This window comes from Neopsephotus bourkii, unplaced genomic scaffold, assembly GCF_033783945.1.
Source record: "Neopsephotus bourkii isolate Nb327-2 ecotype Australia unplaced genomic scaffold, CSIRO-AGI_Nbou_v1 NB_1780, whole genome shotgun sequence".
Classification (NCBI taxonomy): Eukaryota; Metazoa; Chordata; class Aves; order Psittaciformes; family Psittacidae; genus Neopsephotus; species Neopsephotus bourkii.
Window position 1 is genome coordinate 3,651,772 of NW_026902254.1, and position 26,927 is coordinate 3,678,698.

Sequence of the window (26,927 nt, forward strand, 5' to 3'; positions counted from 1 at the left end):
CCCTCTCGGTGAAGAAATTTTTCCTAACATCCAACCTGGTGCATCTTAATGCCCCATCCCTGACAGTGTTCAACACCAAGCTGGATGGGGCTTTGAGCAACCTGGTCTAGTGGAAGGTGGCCCTCCCCATGGAACCGGATGATCTTTAAGGTCCCTTCCAACCCAAATCATTTTGTAGACATACATGGCCCAAACTGAACTGCAGCAGGCAATCTGCACCTAACTTCTTGCTGCATTGGTGCCAAATAAGTCGAGTTTAATGTGTTTAACATCTTAAGACAAGCAGGAACACCAACCTTTGATACTCATCTGCCCATGCGACAATTCTAAACCAGCAGGAACACTTAGCAGAATTGAGATTACACCCAGTTTGGAAAAAAAATATAGCTGTCAGCCAACAATGCAATGTGTAGTAAAACTGCTGACCAGCATGGCAATGTATAAGTGTCCCCAAAACATACTGACAAACATAATAAATGCAGCAGACTTTCTGACCAAAAGCTATTACTGTAAAAAAATCTACATTGAAGATATTAAATACACTAAAAACTCACCAATCTATAGATGTAAGCAATTAACTGTAAACAGATTGAAGTATTTCAACCAAGGGCACACGTATGTTGTTATTCCAGTATTCCTCAATGAACTGATGCCTAGGTATAAAATGTGAAACTGTTGCTGGTAAAAGTAGTAGATAGTGAATTGAGAGACCATGCAATGAGGGTTATCTAGATCACACTGTGCACAATAATCTTTTTAGCTCTTTATCTAAGGAAATGAGGCTTAAGCAATTACGGTATTGAGTGTTTCCTTTTCCATTCATCCTTTCCACCTCAAAGGATTTTGAACATGCTGGCCTACTTAAATCATATCTGCAAATATGTATGAATCTTGGAAGGTTAAATTTGTAAAACTCTGGGGGAAAAAAGCAGTTACACATGTGTGAGAGACTGATCTGAAACCAGATTCCACTATCCATTGTCTCAAAGATTGGTCTGAGAAGCTGAGGTGGAAATCCACCTATTTTTTGTCTCAGAGATGGGTGGGAGGAGTTGAGATAAGACTCCAATATCCATTGCCTGGGAGAAGGGTGTGAGGAGCTGAACTGGGACTCCACCATCCATTGCCTAAGGGATGAGTGGGAAAGAGCTGAGACTTCCATTAACTCTACCACTGGTGTGAGGAATTGCTACCCATTTTCCCAAGAATTGCTGCAGACACATGTGTGTGTGCAGACAGGTGCCGTTGAAGAGCTGGCTGCAAGACCAGGGAAACTGGTCCACCAGGAATGAGTAATACGTGACATGAAGAACAGAGGTACTCCCCCCAACTCATTATAAAAGAGGGAAAAGGTAATCGTGGAGAGGCACATTGCCAGGGAGCCATTGCCATGAGGATGACTCCAGAAGGACACCTCTGTGAGAGCACTCTACCGAAAACTACTATGGACCCCGAGGGACACCTTCCATGAGACATTGCATGAGGGCAACTCCAAGAGACACTTCACAGAGTACCTTCAAGGGAGCTCCAGAAGAGCACCTCCACGAGGACACCCACCTCCCACAGACTCTTGGGGGACGCTGTGGTCCAACTATGAACCCTGAAGAACTCCCACCACCACCGACGATGACAGTGGATCCTCAGAACACTTCTGGATCAATGGTGGTGACTATCTCTCTCTCTCTGCACCCCAAATCCTTGCTTCATTTTCTACCTTTTTTCCAGTCTGTCCTATCGCTATCCCCTTTATTACAATTTTCCCTTTTGTATAATAACTGCCTTTTTGTAATAAACCAACTAATCGATTATGGTACTTGACCTCATTTGCATCTTCATTTCACTCTTGGGATCATGAACTGAAAGAGGGTCCAGCCGTGGGGTTTCCCCCAGTCGGACCCTGACAACATGAGAGAAGAAAAAGGCAAAGCAGAGATCTTGCGCAGCTGGCCAGGTGGTTCTATCTACTGCTTGGCTAATAAGCACAGCTCTGACTTTGGGCTTGTGCACTTCTCGCACAGAGAGTGTATCATAGCATACTAAGGAGCGGCTGGGGCCTTAGGTTACTGCTGTAAGTAGAATTACGTACAAAAGACACAAGCCCGCCAGAAATAATGTTTGCTGAGGTTCTTAGCTTACAGGAGCTTTTCATTATGAGCAGTTCCAAGATCTTATTTCCAGGCCAAAAGCATGAAGTCATGCATAATTAGGGTTATTCTGCCAGCAGTTCATGCCTGAGTACTAATAGAAGGTTAACGTTCCCTCCCGTTGCACCTTCCTCTGCTGGAAGTTACCACTCCCATCTGATAGAAATAACAAGAGAGAACATGTCCGTTCCTCAGCCTCCAGGGGTGCAAAAGATAAACATATGCCAAATTTCATGATCATTTGAGTTAATTTTCAGTTTTTGATCTAGAATATTTCTCGAGCAGATATGCTGCTGATTTTGCTGACTCTCCTTCATGGGCAATAACATCTTCTAAGAGTGAGGGGAAGCTGTCTGCATCCAACATGAACTGCCAGAGCTTGGGAGACAAGATGGAACAGCCAGTCTGTGGCAGTGAAGTACAGTACAGTAAGGCAAATTGGCTGATAATGGGATTCAATTACTGACATTTTCATGGACAAGTTTAAAGGGAGGCTTGGTCCCTTTCTACAAGGCGTTACAAGGACAGAAGATTTCTCAGGGTAGTTCATTAAAGACATCACATGATCCAGTGACTGGAAGCTAAAGGTAGACAAGTTCAAGACAGATTGAAGGATTGACACTCAAGGCTATCAAACCAGTGCACAATTTCCCTGGAGGTGTGTTAGTTTAGCCATCATATGAAGAATTTGAATCAAAACTAAGAACATATATTAAAAATGGCTGGGCTGAGTCAAATCAGAGGCTCTTCTGGACTGATGCTCTGTTTCTAGAAGTGGCCACTGAGGAAAGGGAGCTCAATAGGATGAGATGAGGATCCCAGCTGTTGAGTTGGAAAGGACCTTAAGATCATCCAGTTCCAACCCCCTGCTATAGGCAGGGACACCTCACACTAAATCATGTCCCCTAAGGCTCTGTCCAGCCTAGCCTTGAACACCGCCAGGGATGGAGCATTCACAACCTCCCTGGGCAACCCATTCCAGTGCCTCACCACCCTTACAGTAAAGAACTTCCTCCTTATATCCAATCTAAACTTCCCCTGTTTAAGTCCTATCACTACAGTCCCCCTTGTCCTATCACTACAGTCCCTAATGAAGAGTCCCTCCCTAGCATCCCTGTAGGCCCCCTTCAGATACTGGAAGGCTGCTATGAGGTCTCCACACAGCCTTCCCTTCTCCAGGCTGAACAGCCCCAACTTTCTCAGCCGATCTTCATACAGGAGGTGCTCCAGTCCCCTGATCATCCTCATGGCCCTCCTGTGGACTTGTTCCAACATTTCCATGTCCTTTTTATGTTGAGGACACCAGAACTGCACACAATGCTCCAAGTGAGGTCTCCTGAGAGCAGAGCAGAGGGGCAGGATCACCTCCTTTGACCTGCTGGTCACACTCCTTTTGATGCAGCCCAGGATACGGTTGGCTTTCTGGGCTGCAAGTGCACACTGCCAGCTCATGTTCATTTTCTCATCGACCAGCACCCCCAAGTCCTTCTCTGGAGGGCTGCTCTGAATCTCTTCTCTGCCCAACCTGTAGCTGTGCCTGGGATTGCTCTGACCCAGGTGATATCTTTATAACACGTTTATGGGAGAAATCTGTCATCACCTATTTACTCAGTGATGAGCAAGATTTTGCCTTTGGCAGAATCCATCAGCTGAGTGCCAATGTTTCAATGTAAGCATGACACTCTATGAATTAAGTACATAAATAATAAAGATGTAGATATTCACAGAGGTGTGGAGGCCGTTTAATAGAAAGAGCAAAGGAACCAGCATGTTCCTCAGAAGTGTGAGTCCATGGACAAATTAAGGTTGAAAAAATACTTCATTTTTTTCTCAAGGGGAGAAAAGTAGTGTGACTGTATTTGCACAGACTATTTACACAGAAGATTAGATTAACTGATGCTATTTGATGATTTAGCAAGGCACTTAGGAAAAAGAAGCTGGAGGGAGGATAACAGTAACCCTAGAAGTTGAAGAGATTTCTTCAGTGCACAGGAAGTATGGCAACCCTTTTGGTTCTCATTATGGTTTAGAACCTGCCTGCAAGGTGGTTTGGTTCATGAAGACTTTAAAACTCATCACGCTAAAATGTTGCTATCAGTATCCAGGGGAAAGGTGGAAAATGAGCTGACAAATGTTACCCCTGCTGTGTGACAGAAGATCACCTGAGAATTTGAGTATTTATGCAATCATTGCTTTATCTGCATATTTCTTACTTCTTGTTCTTGATACATATTTCAGCATTTTTTCAACAATTAGAGAAATATATGAATTAAAAGTAAAAAATATAGCTCCTCTGAAATGAAAATAGACTGTTTTAAAATGTTGCTTTCACACACTTGCGAGGTTTGAGGAAGGTGTAACATGGCAATGAATACTGAGCAAACTTATCTTAAGTACTGAAGTGGTAAGAGGTTTTTCGTCATTTACTGAAATAAACTGTAATTCTTCTCAGTTATCAGCAGATGGCAATATCATAACCTTAAAAGTCTCGTTTTTTTGAGTGGGGAACAGTTAGATTTGAGGAAGTGATGTATCCCTGTGCTGTAATCGTTCCAGGAAATTGTTATATTACAGTCCCAGCAAGGTTCAGATTTCCGTCTAAGTTCGTCTTCTGCGTAAAGAACTATAGCCAATATTGAAAATGTTAAATGTTAAGCCTGCAGGTTTCCATGTAAATCGTATCATTTAACACTCTTTCTTATTTCTTTCTTTTTCTTTTTTTTTTTTTTTTTTGGTAAAAGAACTTGTTTTTCTCAGGAATTCATGATGAAGAACCTTTTTTTGCCTCTCTTAGTTGTCTCTGTTCTGTTTATGAGCAGCTTCTCAGAAGTGCAGGGAGGGAAATGGAAAGGTGAAGGTACAACACAAAACCTGGAAAATATTGTCATTGGAAGATGCTATGACTATATTAGGATTGTGAATCCTGCTGTGGGGTAAGTTTTGCTTATTTCTGTATTATTTTTTATGTTCTGGTTGTTAATCAGAAGCCTCATGCTTCACTTTTAGCCATGAAAGTGATCCTGTTGAAGCCAACATGAATGTAGCTGTCTGGAAACAAAAAATTAACTTTGACAGACGTCATATTAATAAAAGTAATGTAATTAAAACAAGATTTTTAGTCCTTCAATTTTTTTATTTCACATTTCCCCCTAGTGCCACAGTGTTCTGTAAGGAGAAGATACAGAAATGGTGGGGACTGTATTTCTTAAGTACCAAAGCTGACAGTGCTCCTGGGAAGACCAGCTTTACTTTGCATGCCTTGTATGTCAGTCAGGTCACGTAAGAAGGAAACACCACGTTTTATAGCTATCCTATGGTACTGAAAAAGGTTATTTACTTCATCCACCTCAAAAATCAAGTAGTAACCAACTGTGAAGTATGATTACCCATGAACTTTCATTATCTGTGTTAATTACACAGAACTGTGTTAGTGGGAGGTTGGGAGCCCATGGCAGGGGCTTGGAACTAGATCGTCTTAAGGTCCTTTCCAACCTTAACTATTCTATGATTCTAACTGGAGATAAGTGACACACTTTGCTAAAATGACCACTTTTTCTTTCCATAACATTGTTTGGGCTTTGGTAAAAAGGAAGATATTAATAAGGACGGTCTCCTGGAGTTCAGTTCTTTTTTCTGTAGCTTAATTCTTTCCTGCTAGTTTGAAGAGGTATTTGCAGAGGTGGCCTGGGTGAGTCTGCAGCACTCAAGCATGGTCATAAACAGGATTAGATTATGTTGCATAATATCAGCAAATATCACCTCCTTCCGCCAACCTCCCATTTTCAGTTCCTGCTGTAAAAGAGGAAGATACGGGACTGAAAACGAGTTAATGGCTTTTTACAAAGGCAAACTGATGTTTCTTGCTAATAACACTTATCAGAAGAATTTTGGTTCGGTTCCCCGTGAAAGAAGAAGAAAGCATCCTAATGCAAATAAAATGGTACTAAAGTTTCAGTTGAAGAATTCCAGTCAGGCAATTTTATAAACACATTACTGTGGAAGGTGCCAGTAAAATTTAACTATAGTGTTCCACATACCTACAATATAATATATGATATCAACTATGAAAACCTAAGTCAGTTAATAGTTGTGTAAGTATATGAAGTCTGGTCTGCAGCAGGCTTTAGGTAGAGTTCTTGTTGGAGTTAACAGGTGTCACTTCATTTATATGTGAAGCAGGACATGACTAATAATACAAATACGTTAAAAAGCAACATAGGAATTGTTATTCTGGAAATGTTAACTTTATCATTAACTGATTTTGGCTTTTAGAAATGTAAATGAAGTGTTCTTAGAAAGTATTTCTATATGTCTTATGTTTATGACTGTTTTGTGGTCTAATTAATTCCTGTGACATTTTCACAATGTAACTTTAAAATTGAGAAGTCTGAACACATTTATCAAAGTATTCCTTTTTTCAGAATAGCCTGAAGCCAGGCTGGACATTAGCACTGCTTTCCTGAAATAAGGCCCAAATACCATTATAAAAAGAAGAGCTGCACAATTAATTTCATATGGTGTGTTCTTTTCTCTTTCCCTTAGGTCTATAAGCAAACAGTGTAATCTAAACAGAATGGAAATTTCTTATTGCACAAGTGCAAAACAGATACTCTAATTATTTGTAACCCTTTTTATTCATTGTTTCTTTCTTAATTGCCCCCAGGCTAGCTTTTATAGAGGAATAGCCACCTGGGTAGGTTTTGCTTCTGAATTTATGGGCAAATAGAATAATTTTTTAAAACTACTTTGCTAACAGAAGAGAAGCTAGCATGGCATGCCTTTACACTGCAGCATAATTAGAACATAAAGGTGTCTATAGAAGATAAGAAAAACTTTTCCTTATCTTAGAACATGAAAAATGGCAATTAAGAGAGGCGTTTTCCAAAATGTGGAATGTCATGTAGAAGTGAGGGATTTGAATGAAAATCTGATTTCTTATAGGAGCATGCTATGTAACACAAATGTTCCTGCAGTGTTTCCCCATATTTCTTTATTTGCAGTATATAATGGAAGTTCTGAAAACATTTTTTTTTGACTGACTAGTATGAAATAAATCTAATAAGACTTATTAACGTCTATTAAGATTGGAAGGTATTGTCTGAACTACAGTCCTTCCCCACCCTGTAATTTCAAAAAGTGTTTTTGCCAGCTAAGAAATTTTGAGTAATGGAGCAGAATAATCCTTTTGGTGTACAAGCTGTTCAAACCTGGATGAGAAGACATGAAGAAAAAAAAACATGCAATATGTGAATTAACCAAAAAAATTACTGATGGATTCAGCTGTCAGGAAAGGTGTTAACAGTTCAGTTGATCATAATTGACAAGTACTGCCATGAATAAGGAGTGCTTACAGTAGACAGCTCTTTAGCAGAATGAGACATACACAATTATCAGAAGCTAAAGTTTAACACCTTGAAATAGGGTGCAAATCCTTTTATCAAGTAAATCCATTTAAACATTGGAACTACTGAACAAGGCCATGTTGCATCACTGAAGATCAGATCAAGATCCCACATTTGCTTATGATATTTTGGAATTTTTTGTATAGCTGTTGGAAGCATGACTAGGGATAACTGCAAGAGAGTCTGTGATCTGTTTCCTGCTTGGGAGCTGGTTAGCTCATCACAAGGGGTCCTTTAAAGTTTCTGTGACATTTAACATCACAAAACAGCTCCTTAAAGGATGTCACAAGGTGTAGCCTAGCAGAAACCCTGCTGCTATGGATGACATTAAATGAGCAAAACATGTAATGGTAATGTTTGGTTTACTTACCAGGACTACTGTTGTTCAAGCTAGAGCTTTGCAATTACAGCTGTTCACATTAGGATGCTGTATGCTCTTGATATACATTATTCTGTTCTGCAGAGTATTCCAAGCATAGACATTGTCACAGCATATGTGGGGAAGGTACTATGGGAAAGTGGTGAAAGTAGAAATTCTCTTTTTAATTACTCCAGGCAGGCTCAGAGCTGTGACAGATGAGATCCAGCAAATCCAGAGAGATACACTTCCTAGATGGTCTGTCCTGTCCTTCCGCAGATTATTGCCCCCAGGGCAGAGCTGGTAGAAGGGAAATGTCGAAGTGCACAGCCTAGCATCTTATTTCAGGCCTCTCTTCATGATGCTGAATCCTAACAATATTCTTGTAGCTGCTGCACAGTGACAGTACATGTCCCACATGGTCACTGTACTCCTTCCAGCAAGGTAAAGTTGCATAACCCTAGGGTTTATATACACAGAAAATATCTCTCTGTCAAAACCATTATTCTACTATCAAAACTTTCCAGTAACAACTCTTACGTTTGAATATGACATTTTAAGAGTAATTTTATGTTTCAGTAGGTTTGCACGTTTTGCTACGCTTTAATTGAAATGGCATTTTCAATCTTGAATATTTCAAAGAAAGCTGTTTTCTTCAGTATTTCTACAATGCTGGATAATAAGGTCATTGTGCAGAGTGTACCTTCTCAGTTTTTTGTTGAATTACTATGTGTCTCTAATTCAACACTGTCAATCCTAATATTTTCATTGCTATTTCTTCATAATCTGCTGCTCTTAGGAGTGAGAATGAGACAAAATGTATATGCTCTTCCTGGATTACAAGTTTGCTACCACTCTGACTTCAGTTTTGTATCTTAAACTTGTAGTGGTTTTAATTTGGGAATTTGAAGAATTTGGGAACAAATAAATTCCTTGTTCTGCTTTGAGAAAACTCTGCTATTTGTTTGAATGATTACAGGGAGAAAAACTGTTCAGAGATATGGGAAGCATTTAAAAATGCATTTATTAACAAGGATCCTTGCAACATTCTGCCTGAGGACTATGAATTATTTATCAACCTGTCCTTGCACACAATTCCACCTAACAAGGTAATGATTTTTAATGTTATGTTAACAGTCCTGTGAGATCCAGCAGATTTTCCATGACACAGTTCAAAATTGACCAAAAGTCATTATGTGGCTGACTCATGATTCATTATTTTTGCCTGTCTGTAGTTTACAAATGAGACTCTGGCTTGATGGCGTTTTTCAATGTGTTTGACTGCATTTATTTTATGCAGTAACTTTTCAGCAACTTCTCTATTTTTTTCACAAAGATCCCCCGTTTTTCCTGCTGTACTGGGTGCTTTGTCATGGTTCCTGAACCTCCACTTCTCCTTTCCTCAAGTTAGGTGCTCTGCCTGCACCTGGTGTGCCTGCTGTTTCCTTTTGCTTCCACTCCTCACAGCCAAGTCGCAGGGCAATGGCGTGTTAAACATTGACATGTTAAACAAACATAAGCAGTAACGGACAGGACTCCATTATGTGCTAGAAAACAGTAAGGGTTTAATGTGCTGGCAGTTGCAGAGAACTGTGAAAGTGCAAAAAACACAGCTCTTCACGCCATCAGAATGTGTGCTTTGGCCTTCTCTAAAAGGTGGTGCTTTAAAGCAGTTTTACATTTAGCACAGTTATTCCTTATCTCTAAATCATACAAGCGAAACCAACAAATACTGCTGTCACCATAGCTTAATTCATGAAAGAGTTCTGCAAGCACAGAAATAACAGCTAGATGAATGATTTTGTTCACCTCATAAGCCAACATAGTAGTGTGAGAGACTCCTGGTAAAACATATCTGCCTTATAAATGTCTTCTCCTTTTCCTCCCTTTTCCTAAATCTGTCTGCTGAGGAAGGCAAAGCTAGGCCTAACTATACTTAATATAAGTCTATATCCATTCCTATCATGGTATAAATACTCCTCAAGCCTCTAGTGATCAGAATTTATATCACTGTAAAAAAAAAAAAAACCAAACTAAACCAAAAAAAACCCAAACAACTTCGTTCCCCTAAAGATATAGGTAACATTTCAGGTTATTAGCTTGATTTTGAACAAATACCAAAACATCTTTAAAACTGTGTTCAGCACCCCATAATCTCAGTGTGTCCATGCCCGAGTGATGTTTCATTTGTTCTTCTCTTCTTCTCTCGCCCCCCCTTCCCCCCTTCCCCCCTTTTTTTTATGTAGTCTCTCTTCTGGGAAAATAATCATCTGCTAGTCAACAGCTTTGCTGGCAGGGGCCGGCGCTACATGTCTCTGGCTGATACTCTGTTTGGCTGCTTTGGAGATTTTCTAAACTGGTGTGGGCAGGCCAACAGCATTGGTAAGACAATGTGTACTATATTAAACATCTGTGTTTAAAACCACAGTGGAGAACAACTGCTGTGTTCTGAAGGACCTAGTTTTGCTCTTACTCCATGAAAAATCAGAGCGAGCTTCACTATCTCATTCTCTTCTGTTTTGTGTGAATATGTAACATTGTGGTCAGGGGAACAACAGTGAAATCTAAACAGTGCAGCACAGGAGATAAACCTCCTTCTTAATCCTCTGAATGCAGAGCTCTCTGCATCCCAGATACAGTGTTATAGCTGTTTTAGCCAAATTATTGAATCCACAGAATTTCACTGTTTACATGAAGTGCACAGGATGGAAAATGATAGAAAAAAATACAACTGTCGTTTTCAGTGTTGTGTCAGACCATCTTGTATGTTCAGTAAATAATGCGCAAAATACATTTAATTGCTTTCTAATATCACTTTTTACAGTCCTAATCATCTCTCTAATAGCATAAATCACATGCCTTCCTACAGAAATGGACTATGAATCCTGCCCTACCACGGAGGAATGTGAAAACAACGCGGTGGAATCTTTCTGGAGGATGGCCTCAATCACTGTAAATAATTAATTACTTCTGACTTCATTCATTACTGAGTGTGTCCTGGGTGATTCAGGGAAACATCATGGGATCAGACCAGGTTTAAGTTTGTAACTGTGTTAGATTAGTTCCTCTGATACAAATACACTGGTTTACACCAGGTGCAGTGTTCTAGCAAGAGTAACCTTTCACCTTAGATAATGTGTTAAAATTCTGTTAGCTTTGTTAGTATATATTAAACATAATTCACAGATCAAACCCAACACAGAGTGCCAAAAAGCTTTCTTCCTATGCTGAAGAAACTACTTATAGGTGTGAGAAAATAGATGTATTAATTTAATGCTCTGGCTATTTAGTTTCTTATTCTCTCTACTGCAGTGACCTGCTAGGGTGCTAGTTTAGTATTATTTTCACAATTCCGATATGTCTTCTTGATAAAACTCTTTCTTTGGTCGTTGATGCTTGCAATACAATACCAAGTCATGTAACAAATCTGTAAGTTCTGAAAAAACCCTGTTATCTATTGCAGTATGCACAGCACAGTTCTGGGGTGATACATGTCTTGTTGAATGGTTCTGCAGTTGGAGGAGCTTATCCAGAGCCAGGGTAAGAAAACTGAGTTATTTCTGTGTAAATGGCCTGATGCCTGCAAAAAAAGGGTCAATCAGTTGTTTGGGTTTTCTCCTGCATGGGAAGGTGGCTAAAAGAGCCTGTTGCATCAAAGTCTGCTGTGTTGTGGGGACAACTGTTAATTGTACTCAGATGTAGGAATTAATATGAAGTGGATGGAAACAATCCTTTGGACTCCTGCATTTTACAAACTGCTGTGGCAAGCAGGATAAATGTCCTTTGAAAGCATCCTTTAAGTGAGCCCACATAACTGTGGCAAAATGTGCATGTTTTCAAAAAGATGAGCATTACAAAATTTCTATTCAGAGACATCTCCAAGGAGAGGACATCATTACAAGGAGTGTAGCCTCTGTCAGGTCTAGGAACAAACTTGGTAAGTTCTATAGGGAAAATACTTTTACCTGCTATTTCTTCAAGACCAAAAGAGGAGGTAGAAGAAAGATTTGGCTTAAGAAAGCAAAAAAAAAGCTTATTGAGAAGAATGATAGCAAGGATTAGCTTCCTATTCTCCTTATTCCCTCATATATTAAGGACAGATTTTTTTTTTTCTGATTTATAAATGTAGCACTATGCACAAGTTCTTCTAAGCTTATATATGAAACTTACTGTAAAAGTACACCCTTGAGAACTTTTACTGAATATGTGGCTATAATGACTTTCCAGCTTTGATGAAAAATACATCTTTCTTTACCTCAGGTAACTACATCTTTCCTTACCTTGAGTCCTGTCCAAGGCAGACAAAAAAAAAAAGTCTTTTAAAGACCCATATAACAGATCCTTCTCCTGTGTGTTCACTGTGGACTAGAAGTAATCATTGAAAAGTTAATTTTATCTCCATATAGGAGAGTAGCAAGCACCATCTGTTCCAAAACACCTACTACCTACTTACCTCCATCCCCCAAAGGTCCGTCTCTGTACACAGCTTTCAACTAATCAAGAAGATATATGATTCTCTTGGGTTGGGCAGGTTGTCAGCTGGGATCAAGTCTTCTGCAGATGACAACAGCTGGCAGCAGAGCAGAGCCAGGAATCCAGTACAGATGCCTTATTTCAGAAACAGATTCACTTTTTTTTTGTTAATTTACAGATTCCTTATTTCACAATACACACAAATTAATTCCACCAGTTCCCTGGGTTGCGTGTTTGGAGGTATTGTAACCAGTGAAATTTCCACCACTGGAACACAGCCTGCCAAGAAAAAAAAAAAAGCCAATTAGTTACTCCATCTGTTTTCTTTGCTGTGTATCTTCTGGTATATTTATGGCTGAACTTCTTTAAGAGATCTTGTTTGAAAGAGGCTTGGAGTTGAATAATTAGTATCAGAAAGTAATCTCAAAGATCCACCTGTCTTCCTAAACATCTCTCTGATGTATTTTCAAGCATTTCAAAACCACTCCCAAAGTTTATCCTGAATTACATTTTGTGCACTTAAATCATCATTAAGTCACCTCTTACCAATTCAGTTCAGATTTATTTCTCCCTTCACTGCAAAATAACTTTGCTCACGTAGTTGGCAGACTTCTTTAATTATGTTAGCCAGTTCAGAAATAGGTATTCTGAAGTCAGTGGTACATTGTTCCTCCACAGTTTCTGACTCTAGTTAAGGATTCATTTGTACTTTGGAAGAAGCTGCATTTTTACTGGCAATAACATACATGTGAATGAACAAGTGGGTTAAAAACAATTGAAATCTTTGTCTTTGGTTATATTTTTGCTATGTGTTTAAGACAGGCTTGGACACCCTGAACAGACAGACAAATCTGCTGTTGTTGCTACTGGTCTCTAGTTAGCCATACTTGTCCAGAGCAGGCAACTGCTGCTATCGCCTCCTCATGTTCTACTTCATAGAAGCATAGAATAGTTAGGATTGGAAAGGTCCTTAAGATTATGTAGTTCCAACCCCCCTTCCATGGGCAGGGACACCTCACACTAAATCATGTCACCCAAGGCTCTGTCCAACCTGGCCTTGAACACCACCAAGGATGGAGCATTCACAACTTCCTTGGGCAACCCATTCTGGTGCCTCACCACCCTTACAGTAAAGAACTTCCTCCTTATATCCAATCTAAACTTCCCCTGTTTAAGTCCTATCACTACAGTCCCCCTTGTCCTATCACTACAGTCCCTAATGAAGAGTCCCTCCCCAGCATCTTTATAGGCCCCCTTCAGATACTGGAAGGCTGCTATGAGGTCTCCACACAGCCTTCTCTTCTCCAGGCTGAACAGTCCTAACTTTCTCAGCCGATCTTCATACAGGAGGTGCTCCAGTCCCCTGATCATCCTCATGGCCCTCCTGCGGACTTGTTCCAACAGTTCCATGTCCTTTTTATGTTGAGGACACCAGAATTGCACACAATGCTCCGAGTGAGGTCTCAGGAGAGCAGAGTAGAAGAGCAGGATCACCTCCTTCGACCTGCTGGTCACGCTTCTTTTGATGCAGCCCAGGATACGGTTGGCTTTCTGGGATGCAAGCGCACACTGAAGCCGGCTCATGTTCATTTTCTCATCGACCAACACCCCCAAGTCCTTTTCCACAGGGCTGCTCTGAATCTCTTCTCTGCCCAGCCTGTACCTCTGTCTAGGATTGCTCCGACCCAGGTGTAGGACTTTGCACTTGGCATGGTTAAACTTCATAAGGTTGGCATCAGCCCACCTCACAACCATGTCAAGGTCCCTCTGGATGGCATTCCTTCCCTCCAGCGTATCAACCGAACCACACAGCTTGGTGTCATCGGCAAACTTGCTGAGGGCGCGCTCAATCCCACTGTCCATGTCACCGACAAGATGTTGAACAGGACCAGTTCCAACACTGATCCCTGAGGGACACCACTCGTTACTGGTCTCCAGCTGGACATTGAGCCATTGACCACAACTCTTTGTGTGCGGCCCTCCAGCCAGTTCTTAATCCACCGAGTGGTCCATTCATCAAATTGATGTCTCTCCAATTTAGAGACAAGGATGTCATGTGGGACACTGCCGAATGCTTTTGCTTCCCCAGAAGGTTAAACTTTCTAACTCCATGAGCAGGTCTCGGCTGGCTGTCAACAGATACTGACAACCACCAGGCCTTTTACTTCCCTGCCAGAGCACCAGTAGTTTGCCTGCAGGCACCAGGAGGGTAAAGCTGTGATCACATTGCCACTGCTGCTCTCATGCAGGAGATGACAGCTGACAGTCCCTTCTAGTCTGGGGGGTATTAGAGCATTGAAAGTGGCTAAGAGACACTGCATCCCAGAGGTAGACATTCAAAAAGATCCATAATGGGCGAATTAGAGCACACACTTAGGCTCAGATTAGGACCAAGCATTCAGTGCAGACACAGACATTATAAGCTTTCTGATGAATAATAAAAAAATAAAAAATGAGAACAATTTAAAGGTTGGAAATCATTACAGTACATCTTGCTGGAATGGTTTGAAATCTGTGGCTTTGAAATGCCTGCGTCTCACAGAAAAGTCAGTTTACAGATACTAAAATAATCCTTTAGATTTGGCATCTTTATTTACCAGGAAGAAGTTCTTTACTGTGAAAGTGGTGAGACACTGGAACAGATTGCCCCAAGAAATTGTGGCTGCCCCATCCCTGGAAGCGTTCAAGGTCAAGCAGGACAGGGCTTGGAGCATCGTCCTCTAGTGGAAGGTGTCCCTGCCTGTGGCAGGGGGGTTGGAACTGAATGAGCCTTAAGGTCCTTTCCAACCCAAACTGTTCTGTGATTCTGTGATTTAGTTGCCACTTTATTATCTTGTTTTAATTGTTACTTAAATACCTACACAAAGCAATAAAGTGAAAGATTTCCTAAGCTAGGGTTAGACATGGCTAGAACTTGCTCCTTTATGGTCTTTCATATCCTAGGCATACATACTTCACATCAATGTTGCAGTGATTTTGTACATTTAAATCTATTTCTTTTGTAGAAAAAAAAAAGTGGTTTGTGTTTACCTTAGTTCCTGGACTGTTCTTATCTGAATTTAACATGGGAGTTACATTCTTTCAATTCTCCTCCCTATTTCTCCAGGAGTGGGAGGGAAGGGGGGCGGGCGGGAGCGAGTGTCTGTGTGGTTCTGAATTACTGGCCAGGCTTAAACCACGACAGTGGGAATCCCACGAGTTGAGATAAGAGCAGTCCAGTAACTAAGGTATAACACAAACCACTGCTACTACCACCAATAATAATAATGGTAAGGGAAATAAAAAGGGAAGAGAATATAAAACTAAAAGGGAAAGGGAAAAGGAAAAGAAAACAATAAACACAAGTGGTGCACAATTAAAACCACTCACCACCCACCAGCTGATACACAGCCTGACCTGAGCAGCAATCTGGGCCTTCCAGCTGACTCCCTTGGGTTTATACACTGGGCATGACATGCTGTGGTATGGATACTTTGGCTAGTTTGGGTCAGGTGTCCTGTCTCTGCTTACTCCCGGCTTCCTGTGGCCCTCCCCACTGGCAGAGTGTGAGGCTGAAAAGTCCTTGATGGGAGTAAACGTTACCTAGTAACAACTAATATCATCGGTGTATCAGAGCTGTTCTCAGACTGAAGTTGAAAACACAGCACTGTACCAGCTACTAAGAAGGAGGAAAATGACTGCTACTGCTGAACCCAGGAAATGTCTAAAAGCATTAACTACAAGAGTGACCTTTTAATTTTTTTACTAATTATCAAATATTTTGGGGTTGTTTTTTTTTTTGCGTTTTGAAAAGTTCCCTTCATTCTGGTTCACCTCTTAAGTTCTAACTTTTTTTCAGCTGAGCCCTTCTAAGATAAAGAATGTGAAAACAGATCTTCTGATTAAATGCCTTTGACCTTTGAGGGCATTCAGAATGTGAACCAGAGTTTTTCTACTCTGTTGAGTCTAATTGTCATCATTAGATATAAATGTAAAATTGAGCAAGCCCATATCCTATAGCAGGATCAAAGCCTCCATTAATGCAAATGGGAAAAGGTTATTTATTTTTCTTGTTCTGTATAGTTCGAAAAATTTGTTTCTTGAATTAGTTTTTTTGCAGATTATGAAATACCTAATCTTCAGAAAGACAAAATCTCACAAATTGCCATCTGGGTTGTGGATGACATTGAAGGACCAGACGCGTAAGTTATGTCTTCCATAAAGGTCAATTTCTCCTATATGGACCTGTATATAAAAATTGACCTTATTTTTCTTTTAGTTATATTTGCATAGGAGTTGCAATAGCCTGAGGGGTAATGGTTTTAAAGTAAAAGAGGAGAGATTCAGGCTGGATGTGATGAAAAAAAATTTTAAGTAACAGTGGTAAAACCTTGGCACAGGTTGCCCAGAGAGGTGATGGATGTGCCATCCCTGGAGACATTCAAGGCCAGGCTGGATGTGCTTCTGGACAACCTGATCTAGTTGAAGATATCCCTGCTCATTGCAGGGTCTGGACTACATGACCTTTGAAGGTCCCTTGTAGGCCAAACTATGATTCTATGATTCTATGGTTATTTTGTTGGTCCCTATATGATTACTTCACTCATGAGTGTTTACAGACCAATGGGTAAGTAGCCTTAATGCTTCATGTTGGTGCAAGTTTTAGAAACCTCAGTAGGTTCTGTACTATGCTAAACTTTGTTTAGGTAATCAGACCATAAATTAGAAAATCATTGCTAGACCACAGAAGCTGCATTTTAGGATTGTTTCTGGGTTGTTTTTTTTTCCTTTCTCCTTGTGTTTTTTTCTGTTCTGTATTTAAGAAAGAGAGCAATTGCCTAACAACAAGAATAATTCTAATTTATTATAACCAGCTTATTCTGTAGAGACAGCTGGCATCAACTTTAGCACCACCTAAAAAGCTGCCAAAGAATATTACAAATGAAACACTCATTATTATTTTACAAAACTAACTAGCTCTTTTTCTGTTTGTCTAGTGAAATATTAGATGTGGGAATATTGATTAATAGAACCTGCAAGTGCTACAGTGACTGAAGCCAACATTCCAGTATCTGCAAACTGAGTATAAAATATTAAATGACTGTAAGAAAGTGAAGCATTATAAATAGGATTGTACACCAGTTTTCTGTAGGTGTTAAGGAATACAGAAGAGCCAAAATAATGGGGATTTACTTAAGTAATTCCATCAGGTTCAGTGAAAGGAAATGCAATAATACTAAAATCTTTTCTCACAGAGAGTCCTGTGGAACTAACAGTGTAGAGAAACTAGAAAACAGATTGAAAACCCTTGGTTATGATGTCATCTGCACTGACAATTACAAGTAAGTGAAATTCCTTCGTTACTATAGTGTATTTGCAAAAGCACCTCATCTATTCTAAATGGTTTCTTACCTTTTTAAATGCAATTAATCTTGTGTCTTCAGTAAGAGACTGATATATTGGATATGATGGATATGATGGATATATGTCATATTTTTCAGACTTGGCATTTTTCAGCCATGAATTGAGCAGAACACTACACCGTATTGTATAATTGTATAATTAATTACCCAGTATCAGACAAAGAAGATGGCCTCATGTATTCCACTTCATTATAAAATCTGTATTTATATTGAAAATCCAAACAACAGTGAAAAACACTAGTAATCTGCAGGATTACTAGTTATTCTCAGTAGTATTCACAGCTCTAGTTATTTACACTAGATTGCAAGTAAATATAATTGAAGGGAAGCTTTAGACATGATAATACTGTTGATTTTGTTTTGGATTTTTTCATTTGTTTTCTTCTTTTTTCTGCCCCAAAGATGCTAAATAAAATGATATCTTCACAGGTCTGTAATGTTCTTACTTTGTGTGGATTATCCTGATGATTCTAAGTGTACCCTTTCATCGTAAGTAAAAGAAGTTCAATCCATCCTCAGTGTCATTACAACCAAATAATGCAGAAGTCAACAGTTCAACATATTCCACCTCTACCATCTATTATCTATCACTCATACACAATATGCAGTATTCTTGAATTTATTACTTACTGTGTACTGAGTGAGCAGTTTCTATCTACAAATTGCACACAATTGTCTGTGAGCACCTGCTATTCAAAATTGAGTGTTAATCAGTTCATCAATTGCACAATCACGCTGTGTATCACTGGTGGTATGGATGAAGTTTGTATATATCAGTGTTTTGATGCCAAATCTGTTACAAATTTGAAATTGCTTTCATTGATATTCTTCTGTGAATAATGAAATTGTAGGTCAAATGGCAACAGATCTAAAGGGCATTTCTCCAGCTACTAGAACTTTCAATTCCAAATTTTGAGGATTTTTTTTTTAATCTTTCATTTTTTGTGCAAACCCAATTTCTGTATTTTAATGTCTTTACTTTGGGCCAGTAGGTTATCTGCAGGGAATGCATATTACATCCAACATATAACTTTCTCAGTTAGCAAGCATCACTCCCAAACTAGGTTTTATACTCTCCCTTTCTGTCTGTATTTTGCTTTATTATAAAAAGAGGATTAAATTGATTTATTATGTATTGCAGTAAATTTACAATAAAGATGACTGTTTTCAATTATAATTAAATTTCTTAATCTATATGCTGCTGCATGTGTAGGTACACATAAGGTATTTGAACACCCAAATATGAAAACTTCCTCACAGTTTGAAAGTAGAAGGATATATGGATGCATAAAAGTTGTTCTTGAGTTACATTATTTTTATGCATAATCCATACATTTGGCTGTATCCTACCTCCTACTGTCCTTTCTGCCCTAATTCAAGCACCTGCAAATCTTTTGTATGTTGATACCTATGTAATACAGCAATGATAACTTCTGCTATGAAAAACCTGTTTTGCTACTCCTGGTTATGGCAGCAGAGAGGTGCAACTTCTACTAGCCTGACTTTGGTTGTGTGGCCGTAATGCTTCATGCAGTACAGAAAAGGTGTTGTATATCACTTTCTGTAGCATATGTTCCCTTACAAAGTGTACACCTTACACCCCCTGTTCCTGCTGGTCACTGAAAGTTTTTACTCACCTTGTCATGCAACTTTTATTCTTACATCCAAATTATATCCCAGCACCAACTTATAAATGTGTGATGAAAATGGTTGCATTTTACATATCAGATAGCTCTGGACTCCTAGGTAGTAGATCATAGAACAGGCTTCCAGTCCTGTTTGGCATTTGTTTGCTACTGGATAACTGCTCACATGGTGGATTAAAATAGGGTTTTATGGTAAGGCTTTTGTTCACGTGTCAAAAGAAAATACAGCTGCCCCATGCAAAATTGCAGTTGTGAACATGGTGACATTATTAACAAATTGGAGGAAAAGCACTTTACAGGATTTTAAAATATATAAACCTGTGAACTCCTAACAGAAGTTTTTCTCTTCTCCCAGGTTTTAAACCATTTCCCGCAAAGTTTTGTGAGGAAACCTGGATGAGAAGGCTTTTGGAAAACATTAGTGTCTTTTTCCTTTCACCTAAGGGATGAGAATACCAGTTCTCCAGTATTACCACATAACACTTGCAGTATGTAAGCCGGGGAGCAGCCACCCCTTCCTTTCCATCCACACTGGTCCTTAAATTAACATAATAACTACTGTATTCTAAGCACCAGTCTCATACTCTCTTGGGGTAGCTACTAAGCAGCTCAGCTATCATCCTCCTTAGGAAATTTCTTTGCTTCTTGCCTTCCTGAGCCTTCTATCCCCTCCTGTATAGGTGGCAGTGTAAGAGGCTTGATTCACTTCTTATCTGTGCTATCCCTAATCAGGTCAGAGTCTGAATGTTATCATTGCCTTTCCCTGAAATTTACACAGCTAAAATACTTCAAGACAATGAATACTTGCACTCTTCCCAAATCACTTCTCTGCAATAAATAATATTTGCATTGAAATTAGCTGCCCTATGCAGATGTATATAAATTATTTGATGATTATCTTCTAGATCTGTTTTCTCTGTGGATGGATCACTGCTCTCTGAGAGTCCATTAACTGACATAGGAACAGTTTGGTCAGTAGGGATGTCACTATTAAGAACATGTTACCTGTCAGGAAAAGTTTCCCTTGCAGAGCGTGTGCTCAGGGTATACACTTCTATAATAAGTAGTGAGGCTAGGCGTGCAGGCTCTGTTACATCCCCTTTCACAATGGCTATTTGCTGTTACAGTGTTAATAGCTGCCTTCTCAGCCTCTGGAGAATAATGCTCCGAGCAACAAAACAAAGTTGTCCAAGTGACTTTTCTTGTTTCCACAGTTCCTGTTACATTGGGATACCAAAGGAGAAGGCTGCGTCAGGGTAGCAGAGGGATGGCTTCTTGGGTAGCAATAGTGGCTCTTAACTCCTCTGCAAACTTGATCTATGGTCCTGTTGAGTTAAAATTTGGATTTGGGCTTGTTGTCACCCTGGTATTTGCAGAAAACTTGTAAATAAAAAACTACCCACTAGATGGCATAGATGGTTTACAAACATGAGTAGAAAAGGAAACCAGACGCAACTTATTAGTAGAGGTATTTATTACTTGCATTATTGCAATGTCAGGGGGGCTTAGAAATGGATCTGGATACTGTTGAATCAACTGCTGTAAAAATAGACCTCTAGGACCACTGCTGTCTAGATTTGCTTTATACAATCTCAAGCATAAGGCCAGAGGCAGTAAATGGATGTGGAGAAACAAGGAGGATTGGGTATGCAGGTAGAAAGAAGTGTTCCCAGGGCTTTTTTGCATAAATATCCTGTTTATAACATTGTGACAGCCAAAGGGAATCTGGTGGCAAGCTCTTACAAAGAAACTTCTACCTTAGCCCTTGGACTGCAGACTTCATCCTTGGCTACAACCGCCTGATATTTAAAAGAATCCTAACTCAGCTCTGTGCTGTGAACATCCTTTTTGTTTTCTTTTCTTCAGATCTGCGCCAGCAGCACAAAGAGGACCTATATCTTCAGACAGAGGAGGCAGCTGGAACAAGCTCATGTTTGTTTCTTTTGTGGGCTTTTTGTTCAAATTTGCTTTAGTGTACTAAGTTAATCAACTGCATCCATATCCTCTGTTTGCCTTAGCTGGCTATAAATTTGGCTTCAACTAATTTCTAAATGCAGTTTCACCCTACTTTTTGGACTACCACACGTGCATATTTAAATCATACGTAATTCTATTTAGATACCAACTACTTTTAGTATCAAAAATTATTCTACTGCCGCTAGAAAGCCTCACCCTTTATTTCCTTTTTTTTTGAATCCATTGCTCTTTCCTTTTATTCTGCAGAATTAAACTGAGAATAATACTTCCTGTTAACGTATTGCAGAAAGATAAGTGAAACTGTGCCTGTCATACATCTCCCACACAGCTTGTTTGTGAAATCAGTCCATTTGGCCTTGGAAACCTAATGTCTGATTATTGTGTTTAAGGAAGGGGAAATATGAATTCAGGTGGAAGAGAGCTTTGATCTCTCAATAAGTGGTCCAGAACTCGGGCTAAACTTACCTGAAACTGTTGTACAATAAGATTCTGGCTCGCATATTTGCACATAGTATTTTCCCACTTAATATCGATTACTTCATCATCCACACAACTGTTCCTCAGCTGGTTATTTTCTGGCCATGTCATAGCCCATAGTCAGGAAAACCAGCTCTAGAAAGTTCCACAGTTTTTCCATGATGATGTGATGGTTGATCATCGTGAATGTGATTTATGGCATATCAAATTCAGACAAGAACCTGCCAAGTCAGGCATCTGCCTGCTTGCAGTGAACTCAGTCAGCATGCTTCAGAATACATTGAGGAGAGAGCAGATGCCATCTTGAAGGTCCCTTAAATTACTTTTGTGAATTATCTAAGAATTCCAGCTAGTTGTTCCTCTAAACCACCAAGAAATGCAGCTACCAAGGTGACACATAAATCTTTGGAAAAAATTATTGTTCTTCTAGAAAATAACTTTAAGTAGAATTTTGTTGCACATTTTGTTAGGTTCTGTGTTATTTATATGTGTTGTCAGAAAATGGGATAGGATGTTCCTGTTATCTCAGTCCATCTGATTTAGGGCTTCATAGTAGATCTGCATCCTTTCAGTCCCTGGTAAAACAATATCACATTTTATGTTTGAAAGATAAGCTACCTACAGTATGTTGTTGCTGTTGCCTATTTGTCTGCCTTCAATTCCTGTAGTAACTTTTAATTTGGTTGCAATGCAAATCCCTTTATATTGTACACATAGTTGCATTTGCCTGTGTCACAGCTGGGTTTAGGCTCCAGCTTGAAGGTTTTTTGTTTCTGCTTCAGACACTTGCAGAAGTACTTAAATCAGAAGTTACAGACCTTTCAAAATCTGGGCTGTATTACAACTTAAAATTGTTCCCTACCTATGCTGAAACATTAATCCTTTAATTAGTCTCTTCAACATCCTCCTCATTTTTATTGCTTCTTTGATGCTGTCCTTAACAGCAGCTGCCAGAATAATGAGAGGTATCAGAGACATCTCAGATGACTGAACCCAAGCAATTTTGATCAGTCTTTGATTTGTCCATAGATCACGTCATGGCAAATTTTGGACTGTAGGCTGTAGAGATAGTGCTCAGAGACAGGTGTCCAAGCCACCATTTGCTTTAGTGTTGTCCTACCCACTGACTGTGTGCAGGATTTAGAGAATAGCTTATTATCACTAACAAGCGTCAGGCAACTTGCACCCACAAGCCAAGCATCCCAGCTGGTCAGCTTTTGCTTTCTATCCTCTAGATGCAATCCACTCCAGCAGCACAGTCGGTGCTGGCCAATACATATGATACCAAGAACATTGTAGGAAGTGCTAAATAATTCTGTTTGGAAAAAAAAGTAAAATATAAAATAGGGTAGATACAATTCAAATTTGAAGTTATTTGCTGCATAACCTTGTATCAAGAGCAACACAATCAAAAGCCTATTGCAGTGTTTCCTTATTTCTAACGTTCTTGCCTCTTTTCCTGTTACTTCAACTCAGTAGCAGTTTTTTCTTCCAGTATCATTTGAGTAAAGTGTCTCAAACTTACTGGAAAAGCTTCTGAAGATCCATAAAGATTTTTACCTGACCAACTAATATAGCTGGGGATAAAAAGGCAGCAAAGTTTTAGATACATAGGCTTCCTGATATCTAAGAGACAGCAAATTTTAAGCTGAGTGAGGATCGTTTGTTCTGAGTTTAATATAATGGTTTTAATCTGTATGAAAGAACATTGTGACTGGCATCTCAGAAGCAGAGGGGCAGATGTGTCAGCAAAGTGCGAAACAATAAGGTCAGTTGTTACTCCCAGAGGGAGCAAGAGATATGAGCAGAAAGTTGTGAGCAAGAGAATCCCATATCTCTATTTCTATGTTTACAAAGTATAGGAATAGTGCTATTTACACATATATTTTATGCTTATGTGGTGAGAATCGAGCAGGTATGCCTGTGCTCTGGCTTGAGCTCTCAGTAACTGCTCTGATTAGCAATGTCTCATGTAACAGCTGTGCAAAATGTAGAGAAATCATAATGTCCAAAAGGCATCTGCCCTTCTCCATAATGTTCATCAGGGTGCTTCAAATATGTATTCGAAATGTTTCAATCATTCCTACTTGCACTAGCAATACTGCAAAACCAGCCATCTCCAGGCCTGAATTCAAGGGGAGAAGTGTTTTATCGAAAACATTACAAATATTACTTCATTTTAAATCCAGTTGGATGCCATAATCCTATATAGGTCTGTTAATATCCAACTAAAGGCAAATGAAAGCAGCATGTACAGGAGCATTACAAGCTGTTCTGCATTTCTGCAGACAGATTTGTGGAAGCTCCTGCTACTAAGGGAGTATTTACTGTCTTTTCCCATTTTGTGGGCCACTTAAGAACTCAGTTATATCGTGGTTTTCATTCCTATATAGAAATAAATACAATCTCCTCTTTTGCTAACCTACTTATTTTTTTCTGCTGCACATGTTCCAGTCATTGTATCTGACAAAAACCGAGCTCTAATTCAGAGTAATTCCTTGTGTGTGCATGCACACACATTCATCTGCTCATAGCTTCTGTGATCATGTACTTTTAAATGCAAACTCTCAAATGCTCTGTAGTAAGAAGTTATGAGAATAAAGCAAGGACAACTTGTTCACCTCTCTGTCCTTTTTATACTGCTGGTGTTTATTTTTGTCATATTGGCCTGATGTGATACTCAGCTGCTGTGACTGTTTCCGACCACCAATCTTGAATGTAGTGAAACTTGACCTGAAATCTCAACAAGTTGCATAACACTGGTTGTTCAAAGAAAGATATCTCTTTGAGAGTTCTCTTTTCTATTGGATTAGCTAGAAATAATTTTGCTATGTTCTACTTCAGCAATAGAGTGTAAGGTGGAAGAAGGGTTCTTTAAGCAGGGCCAAGGAGTTTGGTTTAAAATAGCTCAGTATGGGGAGGCACAGTATCTAATTTAGCCTAATGTTAGGGTGGCTCAACACTTGACAAGTGTTTTTCTGATTTTCAGGTTTTCCTGAAATTCCATCTTCTGCCAAGTCTAAATTTATTTGCTGTTTTACTTAAGATGGAGAATATAATCTGCCAGATTTTGTTTATACTCTGCAAGCATCTGATTTCCTAGTTTCCTGCAAATTCTTAAGGCAAGGTTGGAGGAGATCCTTATTTCCTTACTGCAGCAGTGCAGTTCAAGTGCAGGCTGGCAGAGAGCGGGGCACAGGAAACTGGAGCCTGGGAGCATGGCACGTATGTACTCTCACACCATGCCAGAGTATCCATCCTGCCAAGGCTGCCCCTCTTTGCTTACCTTCTCCTCACTTTCCTGCAGCTGCAGCAGAGGTGAACCTGATCCCAGTTCCAATGAGTTACTTCACATTTTTAGCAGAATATGTGAGCAGAAAACTGTGAAGTTTGAAGTTTTATAGAAGGAAAATGAAGGAGGAAATTATAATACACATTTCTTTTCAGTAGTAGGCAGTGAAGTAAAGTAACTAGTGTTTCACTTGTGACTATCTGACTAGCAATACATCTGTGCTATTTAAGCAGTAAATGTGGTAAATCCCTGAAGTGCAGACAGAGGGGATCCTCCAGAACTCTGTGTCTGCAGTAACTTGAGTTATTCCATTAGTTACCATCATTAACAAATAAATGTTATTTTTTAATCCAGTAAATATGTTTGCCTGAGCATCAGTTAGTGATTACACCTGAGATGGTCTGCTATCGGGTGCTAATGAGTGCTTCAATAAATGATTAACAAGGAATGTGAAGTACTGTAGGCAGAAAACAGAATTGTAGGTCAAGAATCTGGCAATTGCTGGACCACCAAACTGCAGGAAGACTTTTTTTTCCATTTGCAACAGGTAAAGTCAAGAGAGCAGTGCTAAGAAAATGATAGGTATCCATATGCTACACTGAATCAGGGTACAGAGCTTGTACTCCCGCAAAGCGGAATGAATGCTGTGGGCTTTCATCCTGAACTTGCTGTCACTGCTGCCCATTAGCATGGGGTTAAATAAAAAAACAAAAGAGTTGCTGAACTGGTATGAAAAAGGAGTGATGACAAGCGATGTATATGGCATAAGTCATGTGAAAAGAAGTTAAGGACAGTAAGCACAAACAATAAACTTGCAAGTCACAGCATCAAATCCTGGACAAATATTTACACACATGTATACAAAAGCTTATATTTTACATAGTTGGTAACCAACTCTGTTGGTTTTCAAGGTTCTTGGTTTTTGATCTTTGAACCATCTCACAGATCCTTTCCAAGAGGCACGTCTGCCCCATGCAGTTCCTGTAGGAGAAGTTGTGCTATTTACGCACTCCTGGACTTAGAGAGCATACTTCAACTTTGTTTCCTGGGCTGCCTCAGTGGGATGGAAGCCTGCTGGTTATTTCCCTTCAGAATGTGTGAGCAGCATAGTAATGAGCACTGGCCAGAAAACAAGCACACGGTTCCATGGAAGTCAGTGAGGTTACTGCATCTGCTTTTCCTCTGCACTGAAACTAAACCTTGAAAGGTGTTTTGCACTAAAAAAACTACAGAAATCAAGGTAAGATCCCCCACTGCTAGGTCACAGCTTTGGTATAGCTCTCAGTTACTTGCAAACTCTTTTACTGCAGCTGTTCTATTTTGTATAAGTCAAACATGAAACAAGTAAAAATATTTTCTTCATAGTCTGGTTCATGTTGAATGCATGGTTCATTAAACATGGGTCTCCCATGCTCCATATCAGCGATTTAATCACAATACCCTTGAATGTGTCTTTGTAAATTTGTCTAAGACATCATTGTCTGACATGTCTAAATAGAAAGGCAACAAAAAAAATGGTGATAGAGAAGAATGAAGCAACTCTTTTCCTCAACCTATTCTGGACCTATTCCACACCTTGTGTCCCCACTCCACCTCCTTCCCCACCAGCAGTGTGTTTGTCTGTAGGGGAACTCTCCGTATGATGCCTTGTTCCTTGAGAAAAATCAAAGCACAAACCCCAGCCATGACTTTGCTGTGTTACAAACCCACCACTTTGGCTGAGAAAGAAATTGGGAATTGCAAAATGCAAAGAGCA

General features: G+C 39.6%; 1 protein-coding gene across 3 annotated transcripts in view; it reads left to right on the forward strand.

Moving 5' to 3' along the window:
• Positions 1 to 4,859: 4,859 nt before the first annotated feature.
• The window catches only part of BST1 (bone marrow stromal cell antigen 1), a 29,792-nt gene continuing 7,724 nt past the window's right edge, over positions 4,860 to 26,927 (forward strand). Inside the window, exons 1-9 of one of the 3 annotated variants that reach the window (XM_061379660.1) lie at positions 4,860 to 5,077; positions 8,884 to 9,013; positions 10,151 to 10,286; positions 10,774 to 10,856; positions 11,368 to 11,444; positions 16,466 to 16,558; positions 17,612 to 17,698; positions 18,209 to 18,268; positions 21,292 to 21,733. In XM_061379660.1, the coding sequence (XP_061235644.1) occupies positions 4,908 to 5,077; positions 8,884 to 9,013; positions 10,151 to 10,286; positions 10,774 to 10,856; positions 11,368 to 11,444; positions 16,466 to 16,558; positions 17,612 to 17,698; positions 18,209 to 18,268; positions 21,292 to 21,406 (951 nt within the window). In that variant the 5' untranslated portion in view covers positions 4,860 to 4,907 and the 3' untranslated portion in view covers positions 21,407 to 21,733. Of the gene's footprint in view, positions 5,078 to 8,883; positions 9,014 to 10,150; positions 10,287 to 10,773; positions 10,857 to 11,367; positions 11,445 to 16,465; positions 16,559 to 17,611; positions 17,699 to 18,208; positions 18,269 to 19,780; positions 20,692 to 21,291; positions 21,734 to 26,927 lie in introns of those variants that run through there. The other 2 variants (XM_061379661.1, XM_061379659.1) reach the window with 2 other exon arrangements.